At 40.1% G+C, this 16986-nt stretch overlaps 2 protein-coding genes across 4 annotated transcripts; one reads left to right on the top strand and one right to left on the bottom strand.

Annotated features, from left to right (window-relative positions):
* The first annotated feature begins 296 nt into the window (after positions 1–296).
* On the top strand, positions 297–4931 carry Mi (minus). The gene is made up of 4 exons (XM_064121560.1): positions 297–965; positions 1578–2457; positions 2600–3305; positions 3428–4931. Exons 1-4 carry the CDS (start codon positions 845–847, stop codon positions 3650–3652), a joined length of 1932 nt encoding a protein of 643 aa, XP_063977630.1. The 5' UTR covers positions 297–844; the 3' UTR covers positions 3653–4931.
* On the bottom strand, positions 4827–16713 carry LOC135162753 (transforming acidic coiled-coil-containing protein 3). Of its 3 annotated transcripts, none has more exons than XM_064121549.1 (3): positions 16442–16713; positions 6943–9275; positions 4827–5993 (listed from the first exon to the last, which is right to left on the bottom strand). In XM_064121549.1, exons 1-3 carry the CDS (start codon positions 16562–16564, stop codon positions 5798–5800), a joined length of 2652 nt encoding a protein of 883 aa, XP_063977619.1. In that variant the 5' UTR covers positions 16565–16713; the 3' UTR covers positions 4827–5797. The 3 variants fall into 3 exon arrangements, with proteins under 3 accessions (XP_063977619.1, XP_063977621.1, XP_063977620.1); XM_064121551.1 differs by lacking the exon at positions 16442–16713 and adding an exon at positions 13437–13511; XM_064121550.1 differs by lacking the exon at positions 16442–16713 and adding an exon at positions 9615–9797.
* Between the last annotated feature and the right edge of the window lie 273 nt (positions 16714–16986).

The raw sequence follows: 16986 nt of genomic DNA, 5'->3' as shown, positions 1-16986 counted from the left end.
ATAATTTTGTCAACTTTTTTTTATTATTTCCATTTTATAAATTTTTCTTCCTCATTGATGGTCCAGTTCGTGGCCCCTATTATTTGTTATTCCTTGACTTGTTGCAAATACAACAACGTCCACACCGATTTTGTGAGTTTTTGCTACTGAATTTGTTTTCTCCTTCGAGAATTCAAAACAATCTAGAAAAACCGTGCCCATCCCCTCCATTCAGACCTGCGCAATGCCACTCCCCCCACTCTCGTCCAATCAGATGTTCTACAAAAATGCTCGTGAGTGTGTGTGTTGCTTAGAACAATGAAAAACACCTGTAGCTGTAAACAAAACCCTCAACACACCCCCAGATTTAGTGTCCACCCCTAACAACTCATCCGAAGACCCTAGCTCCTCCTGAGGGGCACCTTGAACACTAAAATCCAGTGTATTCCCAGACTTTCCAGTGAGCTTGACATAACGTCTCTGTCTGTCGTAGTGTAACCGTCGTGGGGGTCGCCTACAGTGCATTCCGTTCGGTGTTCCGGTGCATACAGTGTCTCGTGTTCCTCCGAAAATCGGAATCTTCCTCAACTTCTCCGACTTACGTAATGACAAGTATGTGAATTATAAAGTAAAAACGATATAAATAAGTGAAATTTTACGCTGGAATAACCTGGAAGTGAGTGAAAAGTGCTCCATTTGTGGGAACTGCGCAATCTCTAGTGGCTAAAGCGATAATTCCCCCCCCCCTTTTCCCCGTAATTAACTAATCCTTAATTATCTGATAAAATGTAACTAGTGTAGTGAAGATAATTGTTAATTGTGTATGCATTCTCTGGAGGAAAATTTGTAATAAAAATTAACGATAATGCACACTGAGAACTGCTCCTCGTCGAAGCTCGATACGTCCGAGATATCATCTGTTCAGTCCACCGTAAACAACGTCTCCATATTGGAGGAGGATCTCGCCCTCAGTTCGTCGACCCTCGGTAATTATCTGAGTAATTGTCATCATTAGTTGATCCGTTGAATTGTTTTGTCGTTTTTTTGAAACTGGTGGTAATGATGGGATTAGATTTTCTGTTTTTTTTTGCCAAGAGGTTAGGAAAGTAGCCCGCCATGTTGGATCCCTGGGGGCTCATTGCTCCCGCCTTTTAATTAGTTTCGATAAAAAATCAACTTCTGGCAAAAATGTTGGCTTGTTTTTCCCCATTCCCCATTTTTTCCATTTTTTCTTTTTGTTCAATGTTTTTTTTTTAATTTTGCGAATGTCGTCAAAACGCCCTAGAATGGCTTTGATTGATTCTGATTAAACATTATGGACTGATTTTTAATGTATTCTAATATATTGCATAGTTCTTTGGTAAATAATGAATGACTTTTCGAAGTGGATCGACTGCATTTATCGCATGCCAAGTAAAACAATTAAAAATAAAATAGATCTGGGAGGGGATCCAACAAGTACAACAAAATACTCCTTTCCATTACAAAATTACAGAAACACGAAGGAGTAGACCACTGAGAGGGAATTTGATTTTAATTTAGTAAATCGATGAATCATACAAATTTCAAACCAAAACACGTCATTAATATTCTTACAGGTGCGTCAAAAAAATGTGAAGACAGCATTGAAGAGCCCGAGTACATCCCCTACAAGTCCTCGACCCGAGTGGTTTACCTAAATGAGGACACCATGGACTGTACATACTCCGAGCCTGCGGGGACCCCTCGTACCCAGCCCACTACCGCCGACCCCACTTCCCCTGACCTCTTCAACACAGACTCCGAAACAGACTCCCCAAAGCCAAAAAACTCCTCGTTCACCCGAATCCTCTCTCAACCCAGCATCACAATATCCCCCAGGAAGCCCAGCCTCAGCGAACAGATTCTAAAGTCAGATGAATATCTCTTTAAGAGAATTAGCAAGTCTCTAACTGGAGTTCCTCCTCCTCCCTCCCACACGATATCTCAGAGTGATTGCACAGATTTTCTCACCTGTATTAAGCAAAATCGTGAATATTTCTGGGCGAATCCATTCAAAGACGAGAAAATTCTGGAGCCAGTTGTTGAATCGGTTAAGAATCCTCAGAAATGTGAAGCAAAACCTCAGATGAACCGTAGACCAGGAGGTTTACGTAATTTGACGAATGCCTTTGACGCCTGTGATGCCTCGAGCAGCTCAATATCGACGACAAGAACCTCAGACACAAACACCACAACGGATTTCATTGACACGAGTGTACAAAGCACAGCGGATCTGAGCAGAGATGTTCAGAAGAGTCTTGAGGGTAGCGAGACTACTAGCGTTATCTCCGAGAGCAATATACCAGTTGTAAAGGATGTTAGTAGTAGACGAGTAACGTTTGATGTCCCTGATGAGGAGCATCTAGCTATTTTCAAGACGATAGAGGTGAGCCATGCTAAGGCTCTACCCTGGCCCATCATTTATCAGCACAAGAGTCAAGGGATTCACTACAATAGGTGAGTGTTACCACTGTTGAATTAATTGTCTGATTTTATTTATTTCTATTTTTTCTTTAATTTACATAGTTGATTCTATCAAAATAATGTCAAGAAATTTCGAGAGATCAATCATTAATATTTTAATTTAATTTTTCAACAGAAATAGATTCATGGAGGACTTTGAGAACCTGTCCATGAGGCTGTGTCACAGGTACGTGGGTAACGAGACCCAATCAACGTGCACTCCGTGGTTCACAAAACAGCCCCCATCGAGTGTGAAGAAACGAAGCTTACTGGGTCGACGAAATCTAGGTCAGAGTCCTGGAAAACGTCTCAGTCATTTAGCAAGGAGACGGAGAACTTTCTCCTCTGCTAATCTCCAAGGAATGGCTGAGAAACGCCAGCTGGTTCTTAATGTCAAGAAACCAGGAATGAAGAAAGGAAAGAGTCCGAGGGGAAAGAGTCCTAGAGGGAAGAGTCCTAGGGGCTCAGCTAAGAAGAGATTGGCCAGGAAATTGCTGATGGAAGGACCCAGTCCGAGGAAGGCCAAACTGGAGACATCTAAACGTGCACTTTTTCAGAGTCCTCCCACTGATCGTGCTGGGCCCAGTGTCATCAGTAACTATCAACCCAGCAATCCTCAGAGGATAAAACGGGCACTGTTTCCCACTCCAAAGAAAAAGGACGATGTGATCGTGGGAGGAGAGGATAGAAAGGGAGAAGAGACGAAGAAGAGGAAGAACGACGAGGAACTAGAGGGACCAAAGAGCAAGTGGGCGAGGAGCATGAGTTTCGACTATTCACATGTGGATAATTCGAAGGACTCGCACACTCAGATCAGTGAAATGAGTGATATTAATCGAAGGGTATGTAAATTTGTGTTTGTTGTTGATTTACAAATATTGGCATTTGGATGGGTTGATCCGATGTCATAATTATATTGATATCGTTGGCTTCTGAATTATATTCTTGTGATTTTCTGTTGCAGAAACTATTGTTCGCAGTTTCTGATGCACTCCGAGGTAAAGGAGTATCGGTAGGGCATCCAAAATTTAAACAATACGCTGGGCAGCTAGCTAGAATTGTTAAAAAATACATGCCAGACTTGCAGAACAGAAATATACCGAAGAAGCCTGGCAGTACAACGGACCGGATGCTTAAGCTGGCTAAAACCTACGTGCCACTCGTCATGGAGCCAATTGCGCCCAGTTAGTCAAAAAAATTTAATTAAATTAATTATTGATGAATTATTGGTGAATTATCAGTGACATGAGCACTCTGACGTTGATTCGCAGTGACGAATCACTGATTTTACTATTTAACTATTAAATGATTTGACAATTAAGTGTTGAAACGTGGACAGGAGTGATGGATAAGTGGAATGAGTCCAAGAATTTGATATAAGCGTACGCTGTGTTACTAGTGCATAAATTTTCAATTTTTCGCATGCACATGTGACTTATTTTTCATTGATTAAAGGGTTAAGTGCGTGAAGGAAAATTCTAACTACTGGAGGAAGGCTTACAAGAAAAAGTCAACAGAACTCTGTTTTACTTCTTCGAATTATCCAAGTGCTTAGATATTTCCTTCCGAAAACATTCGTTATTTCAGATGAATGCATGACCTAAAAAAAATTGACATCGAAAACAACTTTTAATTGAACATGCATTTGAACAATTCCACTATATGTTTTTATAGTGGCTGGAAAAGTATTAAAGACTATTGTTGACACATACCAAAATTAGCTGACATGTTTTGCTGAGCTTCCTAGATGTCAAAAAATTTTATGAACTGAGAAGAAAATATTTTTTAGTGCCGCATTGCATACATCGCGTGCTATGTGTATAATTATTTAGGGAGAATCTGAGCCCGAATCATTCAGAGTTTATACTCCCTCGAGGAAGTTTATAAGAGTTTTCCGTGTAGCACACGATTACGAAACTCATGCCTTGAAAATTTCGAAGACCAAAATATTTAGCGCTAAATAAAATAGAGTAAATCCATACGATGGATTTTCATTCTCAATGCTAAATTATTTTAATACTAAAATTGCGCTTAAATTGCCTCCCTCTTTCTATGTAATGTTGTGCGCTTGATAACTTTCGAGCTATGAATTTGTTAATACCAGTAAATATGTACTTCTCAACAAACGTTCTCAGTATGAAATCGTTCGGACTCATTTCCTTATCATTTACAACTTCCCTAGTGAAATAATTGGTTGCAAATCCGAGACTGTCTAAAAGACTTTATAACAATTCGGTAATGAATTTTACGTGTGACTGTTACCTTCCTACTGGCGCTTCGAAATAGTTATAACAATAATTTAATTCTAGAAGGAAAAAAAAAAGCAAAAATCATAAAAAAAATAATACATAATTAAACGGGGATGGATTATATTATTTAAGGCTATTTTTATTAGCAATAAAATAGTATATTTTCCAACTTATAAATAAACAATGAAAAGACGCTACTTTGGAAAAAATAATATAAAATTGTTTATAATCATTAATGTTTCCTTGTTACATTTTATTTTCAGTTAACCATCTGTTTCTCGTCGCTACTAATAAAAATTCGAGTTTTTCTCCATTCACTTCTCTTTGCATCTGTGGAGAAATGACTTAAGGCTTCTTATCAGCGATAATATAGCAATTATAGTTCTATCACTTATCCTTTGCAACTTATAAACAAATGAGACGTCACTTCGGAGAGGAATAAATTGTGGAAATTTTTATATTCTACTTAAGCTTTGTTTATACTTCTCAAACAAAGCAAAAATTTAATGTACACTCTCAGGAATGGGACTCTTCATCTTACATTTGTAATTATTAACGAGTTATCTCCTCGTCCAAAGTAACGAGTTAGTAGAAAATATAAAAGGATCGATTTACAGTACACAAAGTTGCAACATTTTAGTGCATTTTCGAAGTGTTTACACGTTAGTATTTTCATCTCTCTTTCTCTCTCTCTCCCTCTCGTTTAAGAACATGCGACGATTATTTTTAAGAAAATCTCAGTTGACGTGGTAATTACGTAATTATCACAGGAACCAATAATTCTAGGTAATAAAGACTTTTGAAATTTCGCCCTTGAATTGACTTGTTCCTGAGATAATTCCATGGATAACTCATTGAAATAATGAAGTTCTACTTGGATATACCACTGAATATCTGCTTCACTAATGAAATTAGGAAAACAGATGAACAGGTGTAAATCAAAGAAAACGTTTGTAAGAGCACAGAGATGAAATTTAAGAAATGGTATAAAAGGATATAAACTGAAATAAAAGAAAATAAATAAGAAAATTCGAAAGTCGTGAGAAAATATGAACAAATTGTTTGCATTAGGTGGACCATTTGTCTCATTCGTCGGATTTACCACCAACTCTGGCAATAACCTCATCCAAGATTTGTGTGAGCTCTTTGATCTCTTTCGTCTTCTGTTCTACTATTTCAGTCAGAGAGTTGCTCTTTAGCTCCTCCTTCCTCAGCATTGCTCGTAGTTTTACCATTTCTGATTCGTGCTGTTTGCGAATTGCGTCCAGATCTTGATTTGCCCTGAAAGAAAATAGATTGAATTATTAAAAATGATTGAATAATGAATTTTATAAGTTTTGTTGCGGGATATAAAAATATGAACTGCGTTTAATTACTGGGTGATGTAATTGAGAGAGCTTCCATCATTTAATAAATATGCGTCGAGTGCCTTGATTGAAACTAGACCATAGCACCACTAGGAATTAATTAAGTGATGATTCATACCATCTGGCATTACTGAACTCACGAGTGAAGTGCTAAAGCCATTCGAGGTGAGAAATTATTTGCAGAGACGTCGTAATGAAACTATAGCGTTAATGAGTTCTTTCGGGCGAAATTACTAAGCAAATATTTTACTATCCCTTCCATCAGTTGCAGGGAAATCCCTTTCCAATTTTATATATTTCTAAAACTAATAAATTAGTATGAAAGAAAAGTGCCGTCCGTGAGGGGTTACCCGGAATCCCCTCAGTATTACGAGTATTGCGTGACCTTCGCCGAGTTGCTCTATGCCTTGAAAATATTTCCACCCCTCAAAACCAGACCGACTTTCAATCATTTCCTCACTCCACTTCTCTCCTCAAAATAGAAACAAAGCTGCTATCAGTCAATCAATCCTCGCCCCCCCCCGCGAATTACCCTAAATTTCAAACTGCAATCAATAAAGTACCAGTAACTTACTTTCCAAGCAGCGCAGCAACATGATCCGTTCCCATCTATTCTTCAACCCAATTATCTACTGACTTTCTTTTTTTTTATTTATCAAAGATAATGAAGCACACCTTACAATTTGTAACGAATGGTCCCCCTCGATAAGAGATTAAAACCGATATCAATATCCTTTGACCTTCGGCGAGTCCATTCATACTTTGGAACTAATCTCACCGCCAAAAACTTTTAAGTAAATTTTCAAATTCAGTCTATCAATCGCCCTCGATCCCTAAAACCCAATAAAACTCAAATAACTTACTTTTCAAGTCGTGCGGCAGCATGACTCTTGATCTGTTCATATCTGTTCTCCAACGCCTTAATAATCTCAACATTTTCCGCAACGCTCTCCTTCAGTGCGCTCTCATTATTCTTCAGCGTATTCACAACGATCTTCAGCCTCTCATACTTGGCATGAACATCATTGAAAGCCGCCTCACTAGCCATGAGGTGATCCTTGGTCTCCTGCAATTCCGCCATCAGTGCCCCCTTCTCACCATCCAAACTCTTCTTATCCCGTTCCCTCTCAGCCACCAGCCGACTTATCGACTTTTCATACTCATCGACAACGACATTAATCTGATTCTTATTCTTAATTTCCTGCGTCAACTGCTTCTGCAGTTGATTAACAGTCTCATTGAACGACTCCCTCTGTTTCTCCGCTTCTTTCCTCTCCCTCTCTTTTTCAACCTTCTCCTTCTCCAACTGCTCCTCGAGCTGAAGAACGGTGGACCTCACCAACTCCAACTCCTTCGCCATCGCTGAGTCAACGACTGGCACTGGTTCAGGTGTCTTCTCCACAACCTCGATCTTCTCTACCACCTCCTGGTGCTTCTGAATAGCTGCAGCCGGCATTGGACTGTAGAACAAAAGTCTATCGATAGCAGCAATAGCAGGATTCCTCTTCGGGGTTGTGATATTGGCAAGAGCTTCTGAATTTTTGTCCCCGTTTCTCTCGTCGTGGGGTGGACTAGCTGTATTCCCCTGTGGCAACATACTCACATTCGAAACCAGGGGATCAAACTTTATGAACAATGATTCTCTCAGTCTGTTAACCGATGATGTTGCTGATGTCTGGGATTCGAAGAAATCGAAGGTCGATGGATCCTTGAATAATTCGTTGGAATTTGCTGACGCAGGATTGTCGTTAGCCTCTGAGAGCCTGAGGGAGGCATTAATTATCTCGTGGGCGATTGTCTCAGCCTCCAGGCGAAGCTGCTCGAAGTCCCCTGATGGCTCCTCAGGTTTATGGCTCGTTGAGTTCTGGTCGTTGTCAGTGTGTGCTGTTGGATGCTGTTTATCTTCGGTTTCTGAGGACTGGAATTCGTTCGAGGGTGATAGGCAGTTGAGACCTGTGCTCTGACGCTTTGGTTGGAAGTTCACGTAGTCTGAGGGGGTGGGAATTGGGGATGTGGCTCGGGGGTGAGTCTCAGTGCTCTGCCGCTTGGGTTTGAAGGCCTCGTACTGTTCGGACTCTGGGACGTCTAGGATATCGGTGTCTTGAAACGTTATTGTTTTTTCAAGCTCCTCGGGGTCCGATGTGTCCTCGAGAGGTGCCTCTGAGACTCTGGAGGAGTCTTTGGCCTCTTGGGATGGACCTGAAGCTTCGATTGTCTCCTGGGTCGAGGCTAGGAGGACTTCTGTCGACTGCTCTGTTGGAACAAGGGATGGAGACTCGTTAGAGCTCTCTAATGCTTTTTGACTCTCAACGAAGGTCGGCTCAGCGACGGAGATGCCGTTGCCAGAGGTATCAGGTATCTTCAGAGACGTTGAGGTTTCCTGTTTGGGTTCTGACACATTTGGTTCGACCTCTCGATTAAGTTCATCTGATTGCGGTTGAGGCGAGACACTTCTTGTTGGATCCTGCTCGGGAAAGGATTCTTGGAATTCCCCGCTAGACTTCAGGGCAATACTTGGAAGAGTCGGAAGAGACGGCCCGTCAGAATTAAAAGTGGCGTCATTGACCTTGATCTCCTGATAGGTCGAATCAGCAATCGATGATACGGCGACTGTTTGATTTAGGTCGGGAGTATTTTGATCTTTAGGTTCTGGTGAAAGTACCTCGGGCGTCAATTGATACGATGTTGTGGATTCTTCAGGGTTCACGTGGTCATTTGGAACTGTTATTGTCACGTTTGGGTTGGCTTCTGGTGGGGCTTCGTGGGTGGTCGGTTGTTCGGTGGGATTCAGTGGTGAGAAACGTCCGGAGAGATCTTGAGAACTTGTTCCGTTGAGGTCGGTATGGGCCGCATCGTTGGGTAGATCGACGGTTCCGTTGAGGATTGGCTCGTCTGAGGCTGAGGAAAATGATGCGTCTGCGATAGATTGGTCCTCGGTGAGTGTGTCCTCGAGGCGAATACCTGCACAGGCTGAGACGAGATCGTCGATGCTGGATACCTCGGGATTCGAGTAGGAAATGTCTGCACAGGCCGGACTCGTGAGGATGGAGGAGACTGTGGACGCGAGACTCTGGCAACTACTCGCTGACGAGATGGTGGGTGTCTCGGGAGTGTATGTTACTGCGTCGGCAAATTCACGAGTAAACTTTACATTGACCTCGTGCTCCGGCAGCTTCGAGGAGTCATTGATGATAGTCTGGAATGGAGAAGATTAAGGATTATTTAATCGTCTTTCAATTTAATGAGATAGAAAGTATTTAGAGTCTAAGGTATTTGAACAAAAAAACAGTGTGTGCCAAATTTTTCATGACAAATATTTTATCTTTGAATGAACTTTCATCAGATGATCACTATTGACTTTAAAGAATTAATTGGTATTTATTTTATCAGTAATTACAAATTACTGTATTTTTTTAAATTTAATATTGATCACTAAATACTTCAAATATCAACGCTCAAATGGTCTTTGGTATCGCAGAATGGTCAAGACCACTCGCACGTCCTTGAAAATGAAAACGACTCGCAAAAACTGTACCGGTGGCTCTGGTGAATTCGAGGTTGAATTATTCGCCGAATGCCGGTGCAACAATCGATTGATATACTCCATAATTGACAAAAAAAACTAATGAACTGAGGGAAGAGATTAACGAATATCAAAGGTGTTCACGCGCGGCAAAACAACGAAGAACTGGGTTATTTCGATCGCTAAAAAATCATCAGCTGACGCGTTAAAACGTCGTTTTGAATTTGCTACATTGCGCAACCACTGAGTAGACCGTGAGCTGATGTCTAATTATAAAGATCAGGTCTGAAGAACAGTTGATCAAAGAAATCCCGGCATTCAGTTGCGTGTCGATTGTGCGGGTGAGTATTACACACGCAAACCATTTTTCTCAACGTTCTTCTCGTCTTTTCAAAGTTTTTCTGAGTGATTCTTGAGGACTCTGACAAAATAATATGTTGATTAAATTCATGAGCAGAGGTATTACATAATCAGGGAGTTATCCTGGTGGATGTTAATCGCTCGAGAAGATCGATTAATCTAAAAGAACTCCGAAAAAACCCATAAATTTTGTTTTCTAATCCACCGCGGGCCCTTTTGTTTCCAAGATGTTTTTTCAGTTGGCGAAATGACGGAAAGAAGTTCGGTGAAATTAGGTAACAATATATTCAGCGAAGTTAAGGCCTCCGTGTCTTATCTTTCAAACGTGAGTATTTTCTTCTTTGATAATCTGAAACGTTATTCAATTACTGTTCACTTTTCCATGGCCGTCGAATAGTAAAAAACTATAATTATATAATTAAAAAACGTTGAAAAAAATTTAATATTTTTGAAGCGCAATATTGTATAATATTGAGAAATGAATCCACTCGCAAAAAAATCCTCGTTAATAAACCGCAGGATCTGATGGCTGTCAGGTCATCATTGCAACCAATAACCAATCGTTGCCATATCATTAGTGACTGTTATAAATAACCACTTGGAATTTTCCCTCCTATCTTATTTTCTAATCTTCATTAAAAATTCTCTGCAAACGTTCAGTTTTTTGCACTTCTTGAATTGGACACCTGTGCTGTTTGGGTGCGAATGGGGATGTATGAAATTGAATGGAAACGGTAATACATTTCTACCTATAAACGCGGAAAAATAATGGCGATGGCGTTTACAGATAATCCGGCAAGAACTTACGAACAAACGAAACCCATATGTCTCTATAAATTTTTACAACTGTGCTTTCTCCTGTCGTTATTATTTGTTATTTACGAATCTACTTCACTGACTCCACAATGCGATGATCTACTTGATAACGTAGTTTCATAAGGATAAATTAATAATTAAAAAAGGAAACACAAAATGTTGATATGGACGTCAAGATTACGTTTCGCCATAACGAGTAACGGGAATTTATAATTTTTCGTGTTTTTCTTGGTCAATTTATTAAACAAATTTGACAACGGGCGGATTTTCGAAACCGCCGACGGTCCTAGAATATCCTTATGATCAAAACGTTTCTTCCTCTCAACCAACAACTCACATCCCGAACCGTTCCAAAAAAAACTCCATGTCAATTTTGAATTTCACTCGTGTCCCACTGGGGCTTGACAAAGAAAAGGTCTCAACGCAATCGCCTAACAATGCTCTTCTGTCAGAGCCCATTCAACCTCAAGACTGTCAACGCACTGACACATCACGTCACACCGCATGTAAATAAACACACGTGTCAGGTGAATCTCCCATCGCTCTGAAATCGTACCTTGATTATGATATTCCCCATGGTCTTCAGCACTTTGCTACTCAACTGACACTATGAGAATGTTCTTGGGTTTGAGGAGCCAGAAACCTCGACGACCCATACCCAAATTCGAGGGAGTGGGGGTAATGACCCAGGACAATTGTCAAATTGCCGGCAATATATACGAGTTTTTCCTAATGACATTGTGATGATGATCCTGGATCGGTACCCCAACTCCCTCTAATCCCAGCATTTCTAGAGTATCTCATACGCAAAAACATTCTCAATATGCCCCGACTTTATCCCTACGAAACCATTTTCCAAACTCCTAACTTGCTTTATATTTATCTCGGAAGCGCATCCGCCTAGAATGGAGCCAATGCACCCTATCTTAAAAATATGCTTTAATACCCAGCCTAAACTCCAAAAGGAGAACAAACCAGCTTCGCTTGAACATAAACACCTCGGCTAAGCAAACAGTGTGAAACAGTTCAACAAAAGATCAAACAAGAAACGGGCTACAGACAAACCAGTGAAACATGAAAAACCGATTTCACAATTTTTTAACGAGGTCATTAACTCGAGGTGAGTCTGTCCAGGAGGCAATGTGATGAGATATAATTTTGTACAGAGGGAAAAACAAAGTTCTTGACCGGATAACGTCGTCAAGATGTTTCGTGGATGGAGAAATGGAAGGGAAGTCCCAGTATTATTCACATGGTCTCCAAGTATTTATCGCCAAAGACCTAAATCATGATTAAATATATCCAAGAATGCTTTTCACATTTGACCAAATTTCCTGCTAAACAGCAGTTTCTTCCTGGAGGCTTTTGACTTTCAAGGTAATTGCATTTCCAGAAACACATTGGCAGTCGACTTTTTACTTCGATAATATGTGTTGTCGGGGTCTACTCTTTGCTGTTAGTCAGTGACACCGGAAATGAGAAGTTCGTAAAACCCTTCATTGCCTCCTAAAAGCAACATCACAAAATGTTTGTCGTAACTATTGAAATGTGTAAGTGAACAGCTTATCTCAATACGTTGCGCAATATCTCATGACGTATATGTAGAACACAGTTTTTTGAAGGATAAAAAATCTATTGTATTTGTTATAAATGCATAAAGAACCTCCTTTTCGCACGCACAGCCAACAGATTCTCTCATTTAACCCCCTGCCGAGCGCACTGTTTGAGAGGGCGGCAGGGGCAATGTCGTTACTTTTGTGTTCAAAGTGAATTTTGAGAGCACGTAATGACATTTTACTCAGTATTCGGAACCAATAATAGTTCAAATAAAATAGAGAGAACTAACTTAACTTAAGAAATGAGGTTTTATTCCTAATTGATTTATCGATAGACCAAGAGCCCCGAATTAGGACCCGTCATATAAAACTCATTTGAGGGAGGAGGAGACGTGAGAAATATCCTTTTCAAGACATGAGTCCCCAAATAATGACCGAATGGGTCCGCCTGGGGCATTAGCGACGGTCAAAGCTTCATTACACCATTGATTGAGCGAGACTATTCCGGGCTTATTCGGTAAGTCGGAACTGTATGGGATTTTGGGGGTATTTAGGACATTATGGGTTCTTTATGAATGGGAAGGGGGAATGGTGGGGGTATACACTAATACAGTAAGCCGTATCAGCGTCAAATCTAGAGGAAGGTATCATACAAATTGTTGCTTAATATTGTTCTGAAATTTTTGAACTCATAAGGCCCTGGAGTAGCTCTGGAAGAAAATGAATGATGATCGTGTTCATGGAATTATTATTATTTTTAAGCCAACTCCATTGCAGAGAATATGTAAAGAATTTTCTGATCTTTCAATCAGTTGATTAACAGTGATACATTAATTTTTAATTACTCCGTTCTCCATATGACTGATCTGAAAACTAACGTGGGCTGTAGCATCGAAAGGAACTGAACGAGGTGAAGTGTTTATCGTTGAAAAAAATGTTCAATGCAGTAAAATGGAATGCGTGTTCTCTTGAAAAAATCATACACGATTCTTAGATTCCACGAAATCGTGTGACTAGGTTCTATTCGTCAGTACTGAAGTAGTTAGGCAGGACATAATTTAAAAAACATGGAAAGTTGATTTTCACAATTCGTTGAAGATACCATTGCCCCGGGAACTGACGATTCCACGAAAAACTGTTGAAAGATAATTTTGTGGTACATATCAGATGCAAAGAAGATCTCCAGGCATTTCGAAAAACTTATTTTTCTCACCAAACCGCAAAAATTGAATGAAATATTACAAGCTGACACTTCAGTCCAGAACAATGTGGGACGTTTCTTCTAATTAGCATCGAACAGTCTCATTCTCCATATTACATCGAAGGACGGGGAGATCTCGTTCTGCAATGTCCACTGTTCTCGCCTGAAACTTTATAAGGAAGCGTCCGTGACAAACGAAGACCAGAGTGAGTCATTGCCATCAGCAAAGAAGCCCTGCCCAATTACCGAACAGAACGAGGTGAACTAATTCTCCATGACTTTCGTTCCAATTTTCCTTGGGTTGTCAATGAACGACACTAAATATTCATTACTCCTTAATTCGTCGTTGACAATTGTCAAGAATGAGTGGAGAGTACTTCCATGGAGAAGTGCAATCCTCAGGGTTTCTAATATTAGAAGAGTCGATCGGCTCTCGCCCACATTTACAAAACACATACGAATGTGACTGAACACAAGTACAGTCGAGCCCACAGATTGTAACACAGGACAAATGTCTTCTAACACTCACCTCCTTTTAATGTTCAAAACATTTGAAGAAACTGCGAGAGTTGAGTTGAAAGGGGCTGAGGCCAAATGTTGAGAGGCCTTTGGGAGATTTTTAATTTTTTTTTCTTGTGAAAGTTATTTAGGCAAGGGGATTCCTCGGTGACGGAATCATTGTTCACGGGGCTTCGTACAACACTTGTATTGCCGCAACGCGCACTGTACTATCGGTACACCGCGCACGCTCTTGGAAACGGTGGGGTTTTCGTGGACGTGCATGAGGAATTCAGAGGGGGTATCACCAACTATGGTAGTATAGTTTTGTGGGAGGTGGGGAGGCTCTTTTGAAAGGAAACTGGGGAGAGTGGCGTCATCTGAAGGACGCCTGTTGATGCCTCGGGGTATTGAAGGAAGTGATTAGGGGGGGCTGATACCGACCAGGGTTCTGAGAAAAAAATTGACAAGTCACCGGAGAAAGAGGCTACAGCCCTTACTGGTTGTCCCGACGTGACAGCCGGTCTCGATCAACCCTTTTTTGATTTTATTATGACATATGCTGTCAGTTCTTTGAGAAATACGTCTACAGCAAGAGCAGAAAACTTGAAGAAATTTAATTACGATTCTTATTAAATTTGTTTCTAAATGGAAGCTTTTTTTCTTTTCATTGGGATAGTCAAGCAAAAAAAACTGTAAGAATCCGTTTCATTTTTTTTACGAGTAGTGTTGAACGAACTCATCGAAAGCCTTTCTTGATAATCTTCTTGTCTTCGAAACTGGTTTCAAGCCATTATTTCTAGTCATTGATTCCAATTATTTGATTAGTGCACTGTTACCGTCTTTTCCCGGATTCAATTCGTTCATGTATGATGTAATAGATAACTGGTGTTAAACTCTGAAACCAAAGCATTTACACTGCATTTTCCCAATCAGTAAACTGGAATAATTGCTTGTGTCTTCATATAGCGTGGCTATATTTGCTTAGAAATTAGCAATGTGTTTCTGAATGCCCATTTGTCACGTTATTCCATTCAATTAGCTGAAGTTTTCTATCATCGTGGTTTGAATTTGTAAAAAAACCAACAGTATTTCCCGGAAAATGAAATTCTGAAAAAAATAAAATGAACTGTCAATTGTTGATAGCATAACAGAACTTTAAATAGAACAATCAGAAAGCTTCGACTCGGTAGCAAAAAGCACGAGTCATTTCAGATTAGAAATCCACAGACTCTGGTTACCGCCAATTACACACCCGAGATCCGTGCAGCATATCAACAAGGATTGCCTAATAAGAATTCACTCCCAATGATTTGTTTTGTACTCGGGCGCATTTCTCAAGGTCAATACCCTCCCAGTAGATGCCGATAAGTCGAACTGTTCAGTATTCCTCATCCAAAAAGTCAACCGAAAATCCCCCGACATGAATGTATTTTTACAGTGCTCCAGGACGACGATCTCGTTTTATTTATAGAGAATACATATGCAAGACAGTTAAAGTCTGTCAGGCGGTGGATGGAAGAGAGTAAAAGTCATACTTGAAGGGTCGAGGGATCCAAGGGAACGGGTATGCAATGAAATAACGAAATACGCGACCATAACTGCCTAAAATGCTGGCAAAGGGGTAGAGGAGATGACGAAGAGGCAGAAGATGGAGGAGGTGGAGGACGACGACGGGTTTGGAGTGTGATGACACGTCTGGAAACAAAGATGAATAAAAATAGAGGGAATAAAAATAATGAAAAAAAATGAAACTGCACAAGAAATATGGGGAAGAAAATGAATCAGCCGAATTCTCGAGGAAATTTTTGTTAAATATCTCTGAATGTGACGGAGATGTAGCAATTTTCACACGAATTTTTTTGGAGAGCCTTCATAAACATTTCATTATATTATCTAGTGGATTACATATGCTGCAGAAATGGAGCTTAAGATAAATTGAATGGAAGAGAGAGAAGAAGAGAATATTCTTGACATTTCTATATCTTTCGGCAAACGCTTCAATTTTGGTGAATTTTAACTCACTTCGACGCTTCTAAATAATTCTTGAAGGTCAGACTGAATTGACAGAATTAATGATCTCAATTATTTGATCCTTAATATTATCTCGACACAAAAAATTCTGGGGACAGATTTAATTTACTTCAAACTTCGGAAAAATGCCTGCGAATTCACGCCAAATTTGGAAGGTTTCACTCTGCCAATGTCAAGATGTTGACGATTAATAATGTTTAAAAAAATAAATATTGAGGGACAGAATGGTTTCATTGTCAGTATCAGTATCTTCCAAATCAATCCTGGGATTTAAATCAGATGTTCACTGATTACATGTTACTTCAGTCCCTCTAATTTAGCACCATGTAATTACTGCACTATTTTATTTATTTGGGGGTTAATGAATCATTTACCTTTTTTCCTGGAGACATAGTAGGTGCCGAATTGTGCAGAGATGCTGTGATTTCCCTCAAAATCACTCTGGTTCCTTCTCTAATTCCCACAGGACTTTTGCTCAGTCTCGTTGGACTCGACATGCTCAAACGAAACGTTCACTTTGTTTATGTTAACGTGAATGTAGTACAGGTTTCACTGAAAATCGCAACGTTTTTCACGAGTGAAAACAGCGGATAAGATTCACGACGCTGGGAGAGCGATTTTCTCCAACGGCTTTCTGGGGTTTCGTCACTTGACAACTTGAATGCAAAACAAATGAACCAATCAGAGAGCTGGAGTTTTTGTGATGGCTGAAGCCGGGGATTTTGTGGCGCTGAAAGGCACTTCTGAGCAGTCGGTAGGGTAGAATGGCGGGCGAGAAATTCATAAAAGTTGTTGGAGGTGGAAATTGATTATAAAGAACAGAAGAAAAAACGAAAATGATGAATGAAAAGTTAACAGCAGGCATGTGTATGTGTTTTTTGGATAAAATATTCAGAGGTTCCCAGGAACGGCAGGACAA

Source organism: Diachasmimorpha longicaudata, chromosome 5, assembly GCF_034640455.1.
Source record: "Diachasmimorpha longicaudata isolate KC_UGA_2023 chromosome 5, iyDiaLong2, whole genome shotgun sequence".
Classification (NCBI taxonomy): Eukaryota; Metazoa; Arthropoda; class Insecta; order Hymenoptera; family Braconidae; genus Diachasmimorpha; species Diachasmimorpha longicaudata.
The sequence above is the reverse complement of the archived record's forward strand: the minus strand, read 5'-3'. Positions and strand labels throughout refer to the sequence as shown.

What these genes read in the sequence shown, in the direction of transcription:
- Mi (XM_064121560.1), top strand. Translation starts at nt 845, where the DNA reads ATGCACACTGAGAACTGCTCCTCGTCGAAGCTCGATACGTCCGAGATA. An exon ending in CCTCAGTTCGTCGACCCTCG is followed by an intron (nt 966 to 1,577) that starts GTAATTATCTGA and finishes ATATTCTTACAG; the next exon opens with GTGCGTCAAAAAAATGTGAA. An exon ending in CAAGGGATTCACTACAATAG is followed by an intron (nt 2,458 to 2,599) that starts GTGAGTGTTACC and finishes ATTTTTCAACAG; the next exon opens with AAATAGATTCATGGAGGACT.
- LOC135162753 (XM_064121549.1), bottom strand. Translation starts at nt 16,564, where the DNA reads ATGTCGAGTCCAACGAGACTGAGCAAAAGTCCTGTGGGAATTAGAGAA. An exon ending in CTATGTCTCCAGGAAAAAAG is followed by an intron (nt 9,276 to 16,441) that starts GTAAATGATTCA and finishes TCTCCATTCCAG; the next exon opens with ACTATCATCAATGACTCCTC. An exon ending in GCTGCCGCACGACTTGAAAA is followed by an intron (nt 5,994 to 6,942) that starts GTAAGTTATTTG and finishes ATTTTCTTTCAG; the next exon opens with GGCAAATCAAGATCTGGACG.